General features: G+C 32.5%; 1 protein-coding gene across 1 annotated transcript in view; it reads left to right on the top strand.

Moving 5' to 3' along the window:
* Positions 1-7,543, top strand: part of MANEA (mannosidase endo-alpha) — a 73,936-nt gene extending 66,393 nt beyond the window's left edge. Inside the window, exons 4-5 of the mRNA XM_004264805.4 lie at positions 1,442-1,518; positions 2,345-7,543. Coding sequence (XP_004264853.1) covers positions 1,442-1,518; positions 2,345-3,002 — 735 coding nt within the window. The 3' untranslated portion in view covers positions 3,003-7,543. The remainder of the gene's footprint in view (positions 1-1,441; positions 1,519-2,344) is intronic.
* Positions 7,544-12,219: the final 4,676 nt, after the last annotated feature.

Here is a 12,219-nt window from a genome sequence, read left to right as displayed (position 1 = left end):
AAACGAAAAGACAGGACTTCCCTGGTGGCACAGTGGTTAGGAATCCACCTGCCAATGCAGGGGACACGGGTTCAAACCCTGATCCAGGAAGATCCCACATGATGCAGAGCAACTAAGCCTGTGCACCACAACTACTGAGCCTGTGCTCTAGAGCCTGCAAGCCACAACTACTGAAGCCCGTGCTCCACAACAAGAGAAGCCACCACAATGAGAAGCCCGCGCACCGCAACGAAGAGTAGCCCCTGCTTGCCGCAACTAGAGAAAGCCCGCACACAGCAACAAAGACCCAATGCAGCCATAAATAAATAAATTTATTAAAAAAAATAAAGACAACCTAAAGAATGGGAGAACATATTTGCAAACAATGCAACCGGCAAGTGCTTAATTTCCAAAATACACAGACAGCTCATACAACTCAACAAAAAAGACAACCCAATCCAAAAATGGGCAGAAGACCTAAATAGACATTTCTCCAAACAAGAAATACAGATAGCCAGTAGGCACATGAAAAGATGCTCAGCATCGCTAATTATTAGAGAAATGCAAATCAAAACTACAATGAGGTACCACTTCACACCTGTCAGAATGGCCATCATTAGAAAGGCTACAAACAACAAATGCTGGAGAGGGTGTGGAGAAAAGGGAACCCTCCTACACTGTTGGTGGGAATGTAAGTTGGTGCAGCCACTGTTGAAAACACTATGGAGGTTCCTCAGAAAACTAAAAATAGAATTACCATATGATCCAGCAGTCCCATTCCTGGGCATATATCCAAACAAAACTATAATTCAAAAAGATACATGCACCCTAATGTTCATAGCAGCACTATTCACAATAGTCAAGACGTGGAAGCAACCTAAATGTCTATCAACAGACAAATGGATAAAGATGTGGTACATTTATACATTGGAATACTACTCAGCCTTTAAAAAAAAGAATGAAATAATGCCAGTTACAGCAACACGGATGCAACTAGAGATTATCATACTAAATGAAGTCAGAAAGAGAAAGACAAATATCATATGATATCACTTACATGTGGAATCTAAAATACGACACAGATGAACCTATCTATGAAACAGGATCATGGACATAGAGTACAGACTGGTAGTTGCCAGGGGAGGGCGTTGGTAGATGTAAGCTTTTATATACAGAATGGATAAACAACAAAGTATTACTGTATATCACAGGGAACTATATTCAATATCTTATGATAAACCATAATGGAAAAGAATATGAATATAAAAAAGAATGTGTATATATGTATAACTGAATCACTTCACTGTACAGCAGTAATTAACACATTGTAAATCAACTATACTTTAATAAAAAATGCATTCATCTTAAATTAAGGTTATTAAGTTTATTAAAAATATGGAATATGATTTCCTTTTTATTTTTACATCATAATTTTTTCTCTAATCAATATTTTTTGTTTTAGGTCACTTTTCACATTGAACCATATAAGAATCGAGATGATAAAAACATGTACCAAAATATCAGATACATTATAGACAAGTGAGTTTCTTCTGTCCTATAATTACTGTTATATGATCCGATGATAATTACTGTTATAAGAAAAGTATGTTTATATTTGAGAGATTTGAATGACTTACAGTATGACATATTAAAATTAGTTTAAACTAATTTTTTAATGAATACTGCAATCATTTGAAAGAACATTTCTGAATTTCCTTATAATTTACTTTCTGTATGAATAGTTACAGGTTCCTGTTTTTACTGTTTTATGTGTATATTAGACTATGATTTCTGTCATCTGACATTTAAATTAGTATTCTGCAAATCTTATGAATATAGAGTTGTCTTTTTAAAAGCAAGTTCAGAGTATGAAATGTGAATTGCTTTTGCAATTTTGAATTGCTATTAGATATGGTAGATCCACAGCTAATATTTTCATTTAGTATGATTACAAGGAAAGAATTTATTAATACAGTTTCATTTTGTTTAAGGGTTTACTAATAGTCTGTGACAGCTGCCATATTCTTACAAAACACATGTCAGCAACAGTGGGACATTTATCACTTATACAAAAAAACCAGTATTTTCATGTAGAAAATGGGCTTTTTATTGTGTTAGTCATCATTTCTAAACCTCAGTATAATTTCTTGTTTGTTAATGTCTTAATGTATCCAGTATCTCATTTTTCAATGTGTAAAATTAAAAATGCATTTTTAATGTTTACACTTATATAGCTAATTCCCCAAAGGTGAACAATGTGCTTAAACTGCACTAATTACCTTCATTTTCAATACATAAACAATTATTGTCTATTGCAACTGAGTTATGAATATTCATTTTGCTTTCATATATGTTTGTATTCTAGATATGGAAATCATCCTGCCTTTTACAGGTACAAGACTAAGAATGGCAGTGCTCTTCCACTGTTTTATGTCTATGATTCCTATATCACAACAGCTGAAAAATGGGCCAATCTGTTAACCAGCTCAGGGTCTCAGAGCATTCGCAACTCTCCTTATGATGCATTGTTTATTGCACTTCTAGTAGAAAAAAAACATAGATATGAAATTCTTCGAGGTGGTTTTGATGGGATTTATACGTATTTTGCCACAAATGGCTTTACTTACGGCTCATCCTATGAGAACTGGGCTAAGCTAAAATTTTTTTGTGATCAGTTCGACCTAATGTTCATCCCAAGTGTGGGCCCAGGATACATAGATACCAGCATCCGTCCGTGGAACACTCAAAACACTCGCAACCGAGTCAATGGGAAATATTATGAGGATGCTCTGAGTGCTGCACTCCAAGCCCACCCCAGTATAATTTCCATCACCTCTTTTAATGAGTGGCATGAAGGAACTCAGATTGAAAAAGCTGTTCCCAAAAGAATCAGTAATACCGTGTACCTGGATTACCGGCCTCATAAACCAAGTCTTTATCTAGATCTAACTCGTAAGTGGTCTGAAAAATACAGTAAGGAAAGAGCAACTTACGCATTCGATCACCAGCTACCTGTTTCTTAATGCATTGATTAAAGTTTAATAATTATAGATATCACCTAATTTCAATACATTCCTTTTGTTTTGCGTTATGGAAAGAAAACTATCAAAGTCAGTATGTACTATTATCTCTAATAAAAATAATTTGTACATTTTTAAAGGTAGTAATATTATCATTGCCACCTTTTACGATGGCGATGTTGCACTGAGAAAAGTTGTGCAAATAACATTCCTTGTGGCATAATTTGGTGAATTTCTGACTGGAATTGAAATCCTGCTTTATAGCTATTTTTGTTTCACAATAGGTAATTGCTTGTGTTATATAGAGTAGTTAGCACACAATTAAATCCTACTTGTATTCTGGGCCCAAAGAAAAAGGACTGTGTATATATCTGATATGTCTATTGAAGACCAAAGACCTAAAAGATAATGTACATGGTTCCTTTTTCATTTTTTTAATGATCCAGTCAACTTCATCATATTAGCATTCAGACTCTGGATAACTCTCCAATAACAATTCTTCAGAAAAATATCATATGCCTTAAGCCTTACTGTGAACCATATTTTGTTAGGAAGGTCTGCTTTCTATAGTACAATATGTATCATCATTTGCAGATTTTTGGTTTCCTAGAGCTTGCTAGGTGTTTTGCATGTCTGATGTTTCTACATTATATTGCTGAATTTCAGGCTTTAGAAGGAAAATCTTTTCATAAAGGTTAAGGATTGCTTCTCAGTTATTAAAAAAAAATAACTGCTTTACAATTATGAAAATACAGTGCCTCAAATGTTATTTTAGGATACCTTGTCAATCTTTAACTTATTTTATTCATATTTTTCAATTTAATGTTAATCAGAGACCAACTGTTAGATAAGAAAAAGTTGATACTATCATTGGATTGCCTTCTTTTAAGATTTGAAACTGTTTTTACTAAAACTAATAGAGAAAATTTACTTACCATTTCAGATTTTAAGGATATGGAAATGAAAGTTCATTACTAAGTTTGACGTTTTATTAGGTATAACACTTAATGATGGAAATATTTAAGACTTTATTGTCTATAATATAACATCCCCATCTAAAAACATTATACTTTTATGTTACCTAACAGGTTAAAGAGTTGTGATCAATTGTCATAGTGTGACAAATTAATCATCTGTAAAAATGAATCTCTTTAAAAACTACAGAATAAAATACACTCTATTATTATAGTTAATATTTTTAACTAGAACTATAGTAAAAAAATCTAATCTATATGCTGTTACATGAATTTTTTTGATATTTAATTTATCAAATGTAAGCAATAGGGAAATACTAAACAATACATACAAATATTCTGAATATATGGACATTCCTTCAGAAACAAATTAGCAGTGGAATTTATCATAAAATAACTCATTAGACAATGAAATTTAATTTTAAGCAGGGCTTTTGAAGTTAACTATCATGTCTTTGAAAAGAAGCATGATTAATGTTAAACTTATTTATAACTGAGAATTTGCCATTTCTCAGAATGTTCAGACCATGGGAAACCAGTATAAGAGTAATTTGTAATTCACCTTGTAGAGGAAATTACAAGAATAAATCACTATAATGTTACAACTAAGTATCTTCATAGGAACACTCATACAGATATAACCTGTGGATTTTTTTTTTCTTACATCCAGTTAGCCACTATATGTTATCTTAGGGATAAACTCTAAATATGTTATACTTAATAATATTTATAACATACCATATTTTATTAAAGTTTAGTTAGAGAGATCTCTAACACACAGGAATTTTTGTCATTGCTTATGTTGTATGTTTGAACCCATAATGACAGACAATTTTATGAAATAGTTCTGAGATTAAGAGAAAGTGTATAAAAACAAGGTCAGCAAATCCTCAACACGGACACCACCATTTCTCTCTTGCTCCCATTGCAGACATATAGATAGATCATCTAGGACTGCAGAATTTCCCTCTGAGCTTTGTTCTAATGCACTACCCCAACCAGCCACTGACAGTTGGTTTCAAAGTAAGATAAAATAGATTCTGTCTTCATTGCAGAAAGTTAATTAATTCTCAAGGGAAGAATGTTTGGAATCAGCTCTAATGATAGTTTACTGATTTATAACTATTTGAATATGTTTCTTTTCTCCTGTTCTTAAAAAAACAGTTATTAGAAGGAATTATCTCTAATAATTTTGTTATTCTTAGGGAAGAACACTTTCAAAATCTTCCTCAGGTATTCATTACACCTGCCTTTACCATTTGACTTATAACAAGTTTAGATTGCATAATCACAAGAAATCAATTCTTTGCTTTTATTTAATTCAATAGACTAAAGTAACTGTTAAAGAAAAACAGTATAATATATGCAATGCATGAATCAAAATGAATTATTTTATGGTTTAATCAGTCTAATTGTTTTGACTGTATAGAAATCAAATCTTTCTTTTACTACTCTCTTTAAGGACTGATATTGTCAAAAACTGCTGTAATTGATGTTGATCTCAGCTGTATATTAACTTTTTTGTTTTAAGAGTAGTTTAAAAATGACTATTTTGTAACATGAAGTAGTTAACTTTCACCTAATAAAAGCATACAGGGAATAAATTGTATCTTAGATATAAAAATCTGTTTCTTTTTTTTATGAAATGTTTTATTTAATTTCTGATTAACAGTTCAAAAGTAATATTCAGTCGCCACTCTATATATCTTCTCTATTTGAAATACAGCATTTAAAAAGTAGATATCTTTTAACTGTACTTTTAAAATCTGTGAATTTGTGTTATACACACAAAAATATGAATTTTTTTAATTTGGAAGATGGTTTCTTATTTTTTTATTCTTTGGGCATAATCATATATGAGCTCCAACATCCTTTAGAAAATTGATCTTACCCTAAAACAGCAAAAGTAACAAGCCACTAGAGAACCTACCAAGTTCATAACCAAGCCCTTTTTGAAACGGATCAGTTATTCAATTTAAACATAGTGACTGCTCCTAAACTCTATAGTGCCTACGGTAGTCCTTAAAAGTCTTTATCTAAATTTTGAATTAAGGTCGAACACTCTCATGTCCTATAGTGTAGAAGCAATACTTTATTTACGACCAGCAAAATTTATTTTTATAAATATTTACAATTTCAAAAGGAAAAATTGAACCAAAAAGAGTTTTTTGGCTCAGCTATTCCTTTTTTTTAAAAAAAGTAAATTTAAATGTACTTTAAATTTAAATTATATACTGACTGATATATCCACATAAAGGCTAAATGTTATAGTATGCTTAATACAGGATTATTATCCTTCAGAATGCAGGTACTACTTTGGCTTACTTACAGAGTCATCCTTAGTCAAGTCAAAGAACTTAGTGGTAGTGCTATTATATTCCAGCTATCAATGAAGGGGAGAACATTTTTCAATGTTACTAGATTTTGTTGTTATAATTACCATTTATTATATCAAAAGAAAAAATAATTTAAGACCTAATAAGCAAATAAACATAGATCTAAAATTTACTGAAGTCAAAACATAGTGGCACTTTTTATATTGTGTGTTCTAAACTTCATTTAAAGCATCTTATATATTGAAGTTCAAATTTCTCATTTATATAACCTTAAATGTAACCATAAAGTTAAAAAGCCTTAGAGTCTATCTCATTGAAATAATTATTTCATGAAACAAAATAATGATGTACCATGGTAGTGATAATTCTGTATACAACTCAACTTATAGTATATGATTGTACTGTCATGCTTTTTATGGTTTTACTTTAGATTTTTTTAATTGATTTTTATTGGAGTATGGTTGCTTTACAATGTTGTGTTAGCCTCCACTGCACAACAGAATGAATCAGCCATACATATAGAGATATCTCCTACTTTAGATTTTTAACCTATTTAAAAAGTCAAAACAACAATCATTATAAACAACACAAAGTGGCAGTCTTCTGCTACTCAGTAGCATTTAAAATACATTAATTATGTCCATGCATAAAAGTATTTTTCAGTCCATTTTGTAAAAGCCATTTTCAAAGCACTATATATCACCATGTTAATTTGATTATAGTATCTAACAATGTGACTTTTATACGGATCTTGAAAATATCATATGCAAAAGAGAAAAATACTTAGAAGAAATTCATTTGTAATACATGCAGTACCTTTTAGAAATGTATATGTTGGAACACAGTCACCTAAGAATAGCAACCACACTTTTTTTTAGTTTATACACACTAAATTTATATTTGAGTACTGCCGTTAATTACCCAAACATATTATCCATATGGCAGACTATTAAGCCATTACTATTAAAATTGTGCAGTCCAGTCTGGCTTCATGTAAAAAGTCAACCGCAAATCTGATAGCTAAATTCTTACTTGAAAATTTGCTGCATTGTTATATTTAAAGTACATTCTTGAAAATTATGCTCTTGGCTTTTTAGGTATCTTGTAAGAACAATATCTAGTGACAGTCATTATATGAACAGTAGTTGAGCTGAAATTCTGTTTTATTTTTCCTCATGAGTGTTTGTAGCTAAAGGCTTAATTTAATCCTCAAATAAAATATTCCATTAATGCACATTTTCTCATTTCATTTTTTTACTTGAGTCATTCTTAAATAAAATTTAGGTAGTGTTTCCTCCTATAAGAATATGTGCATGCTGATTCTTTGCAAAAAGGATTTGACATATTTTTCATAAGAAACTGTTACAAAATTAATATATATAAACAAATGACAGAATTTTAAAAAGGAACATACATATATGATACTAGCATATATGGTTGACTACACATTTGATATGGAGAGCTTCTGAGTAGCTAATGCAAGATGTTATATGGCTCTTGTTGCCAGAAAAGAAGCACCTCCTTTCCTATGCAAGGCAAACTTTGCCTTGTCAATACATTTTAAAATACATTTCTCAAATAGGTGTTATACCTAGGGTCAAAAATGCAGAAACCTGTAGGAGACTGTCAGGCAATATAAGTAAATGCATCAGGTTTAAACCCTATAGAGTCATAGCAACTGTGGACAACTGTCTTCTAATAAGAGTAGTTGCTAACAGCTCCTGTCAGTGTTGCCCCTTCTGTAGCTGTGGGTCCCTAAAATGAGGAAGTATGTATGCCTGTGTGTTTGTAAATTTTTCTAATTATAACATGCTGGCAGATACTGCAAAAGATTTTTTAAATACTCGCTGGTTGGCTCAGTTCATTGGTCATTAGTTTGTGACTGCTGATGTAAAGAATGTAAAACTGGATTATGAAAAATGTCCTGAACGTTTTATAATACTCAAGGGGATTTCATATGACTAGTTATTGTGATGATTATTGGATATATTCCAAGTATAAAACAATAAAACACAAGTCAGTGAAAGTAAATCCATGTGGCTCTGATGATGTGATAGCTTTCCCCAGGTCTTATCTCAGAATCAGATATCAGAAAATAAAGCACCAAAAAAGTGAGTTAGGTGCATATCTCTCAGCCAGTCTTCTCTATTATTCCTCCTAATTTGACTTTTGAATAGCTGATTTGAATTAATACTCACTGAGAGGGACTTGGAATGCTTTTTATTCTGTTGCTTTTTAGATATGGATCCATTGTTGAAGCCTGGCAAGTAGGTAGGAAAAAAACTGTAGCTAATTGTGTTTAATTCTAGTCTCCACTTCTGCAACCTACTTTCTGTCCTTTTGCTGCCTGCCTGCCTGCCTCTGCCTACCTACCCACTATTCAGCCTTCCTATCTTTCTTAGTCTCAACTCACCTGCCTTTCTTATCTACTCTGTTTCAAAAAGGATGTTAGTGATTTGTTAGAATACATAACATGTAACAATATAGTCTTAAAAGGAGAGCAAGAATAAAAATACACTTATTGAGCCCAGCATTAAATAAAAACTGAATAATGTGGTAAATACACTGCTATACTGGTGGTCACAAATTTAAAATCCAAGCTTTGAGTAGTCAGTATGAAAAATAACATCTCATCATGTACACATTGTGCATTGTCCATAGTATAAGATAGAAATTAATTTCTCAAGAAAAGTATAGCTGCTTTGCTATTAAGAGAGGAATTTCTTCTGAGGAGTCTCATAAAGAGGATACTAATAATATAATGCAATAAAGATTATATTAATCTTTTTATGGCTGAGTAATATTCCATTGTATATATCTTAATAATGAGTGTAGTGGTGAAGGGGATATACATTTAAGTCAGGTGCTAGCTTCTTTTAAGATACTTACATTTTTTAACTTACAAAGCATTATGTTTTAGGTGATACAGTTTACATTTTTTGGATTCCTTATGTCTAATCAGCTATATCCATGACAGAGCTTTTCTCATAAATAATCAAAATGAAAGGCAACTGAGTCAAATAGTTCCAGAAAGGAAAATGAAATTAACTATATAGCTCAGAATTTTATATAGAAAAAGATTTACATTTGCTGAATTGGTAGTATATTAACCATAGCTCACCATTCATTAACAAAAAATAAACCAAAACGTTTACTATAAATTGATCTGTCCAGTTTCCGTATCTTTAAAAGGAGGGGATTGGATTGGATGATGGCTCAGATTGCTAATCAGCACTAAAATTATTTTTATATTAATGTTATTAACAGCATCAAAAGAAAAAAAAAGTCCGCATTTCTATAATTAAGACAAAAATCTGCCAGGGGTCAGGGGGAAGAATTCTATAAGATTATACCAACCTTAAAATTAACATTTGTCATCCACTCTATATTTTATTACTCTAATATCTTCCTTTCAGATCACATTGTTGTGAATATTAAATATGTTAATACAAATAAAGTGCCTAAAACAGCCCTGGAACATGGTAATGTTCAACAAATGTTGGCCATTACTGTCATTTTTATACTCAAAAGAGGAACAACCCAAATGTCCTTCAGTGGGTAAAAGGATAAATTAACCTGGTACATTCATACAGTATTGCTTGGTAATAATAAGTAACAAAACACTGATACATACAACCACATGGATGAATCTCAAATGCATTATGTTAAGTAAAAGAAGTCAGCCTCCAAGGATTATGTACTTTATGATTCTATTTATATGACATTCTGGAAAAGACAGAACTACAGACAGATTAGTAGCCACTAAGGTTTAGGAGTGAGGGAACTATTCTATATCCTGACTGAGGTAGTGATTACCTGAGTCTGTACATCTGCCAAAATTCAAAGCTATACAACTCCCCCACCAGCATACCCAAAACAACAAATGAACTTTTTGTATATTAATATTTTTTAAAACCCACAATATGGTATTACTACACACTGATACAAATGGCTAAAATTAAAAGGACTGACAATGCTAAAGCTCTCATACTTTTCTGGTGTTAGTATAAAACACTTCACCTACTTTCAAAAACCATTTGGCATTTTCTTGTTAAGTTAATCATTATCTTTACCATATGACCAACAATTCCTCTTCCACTAGTAGTAGACTTTCTTATCTTCCCTCCTCATTCTCTCCATTCATGACACTGTCATTCATGCCACACAACCAGAAACCTAAGGTCATTCTTTGCCTTATCACACTTTCTCATGCTCTAAATCCCATCAACCATTAAGTACTACTTCCTTTTTTTCCCTAGCTATTTCCTAAATATGTTTGCTATTCTGTGTGTACTGTTTCTGATCATATCCAGGACATCATCATTTTTCACTTGGCCTATTATATATTCTCAATTAGTTTATATACCTACAGTATTGTCTAACTCAAATCAACCTCTAGACTCAGAGTCTAGGCCATTCTCTTGCTTCAAATTATGTAAGTGACTCCAAATTGCCTGCCTACAGAAGAAAGCACAAACTTCTTCACAAGATATACAAGACGCCCCATTACTGTCCTATACCTACAACAACAGTCTCCTCTTTTTTTTCCTCAGAATTTCTGCTACAGTAATATTATCCCTCAGATTATACTTCAGAGGGATAACCAAGACTTATAACCTCATGAAGACTTGGGTTCTTGTGGGTTTTTTTTTTTTTTTTCAAGTGATGTCTTTCCCATTGTTCCTCACTTAGTTTACTCCTACTGGAAAGAGGATGAGAATGGGACAGAAAGGTAAAGGAAAAAAAGGAAATATAAATATTTCTAACAAGAATCTAATGTGTATCAAACACTGTTAAGTGCTGTCCATGTTATTTCACGGAATACTCATCCAACATTCTGAGGTAGCTTTTGTTTATTTTATACTTAAGAAAACTATATGTACCAAAATTGCCAATGTCCCACAGTTGAGTAGACATAGAGCTGAGAAAACTATGCCATTCTACTATAGTGTCAACTTATGTGGTAATATTTCCCTACACCCAAGGTTTTTCCTACACTCATACAGGTTAGGCAAAGTACACTTCTATTCTAGCACCTGCTACTTTGTTTTGAGATAAGTTTTATACATGAGTATCTTTCTTTCTACTATAAGCACATTGAGGGTAGGAAATACCTTTGTTTTAATTTCTTTTAAGAATATAAAATACAAATAGAAAAGAGAATACAGAAGTTTCTTTAAAAAATACAGTCATAGATCCAACACTAAATTTAATGAAATGCAGCATTCCCTGGAACTTTGAAGCCTGGCCCTAATTAGTGAGTATGTCTTTTCCACCTTTATATTCACAGTGCCCGGCACAGAGCAGGTGTGAATTAAACATTTGTTGAACTGAAGATAGATTCATATGAAGCTTTGCATATACAAAACAATGTGTTACACAAGATTTCTGTTCATGAACATTTCTTATTGTTATTCTGTTACCCTTGGGCTACTTGCAAGAAAACTGTAGACGTCTTCCATGATTTCATGGTTGTAGCCCAATAATATTGGCATATATAATTTCATTTTATCTGCATTAACTAACATTAAAAATGCAGCTGTAGGAGACCTTTAAGATGGTGGAGGAGTAAGACGTGGAGATGACCTTCCTCCCCATAAACACATCAGAAATACATCTACATGCAGAACAACTCCTACAGAACACCTTCTGAACCCTGGCAGAAGACCTCAGACTTCCCAAAAGTCAAGAAACTCCCCATGTACCTGGCCGTGTGGCTGACAGGGTCTTGGTGCTCCAGCCGGGTGTCAGGCCTGAGCCTCTGAGGTGAGAGAGTGAGTTCAGGACACTGGTCCACAAGAGACTACCTGTCTCCACGTAATATCAAACGGTGAAAGATCTCCCAGAGATCTCCATCTCAACGCTAAGACCCAGCTCCACTCAATGACCAGCAAGCTACAGTGATGGACA

This window comes from Orcinus orca, chromosome 12, assembly GCF_937001465.1.
Source record: "Orcinus orca chromosome 12, mOrcOrc1.1, whole genome shotgun sequence".
NCBI classification, from domain to species: Eukaryota; Metazoa; Chordata; class Mammalia; order Artiodactyla; family Delphinidae; genus Orcinus; species Orcinus orca.
This window is presented reverse-complemented; position numbering and strand designations above follow the sequence as displayed.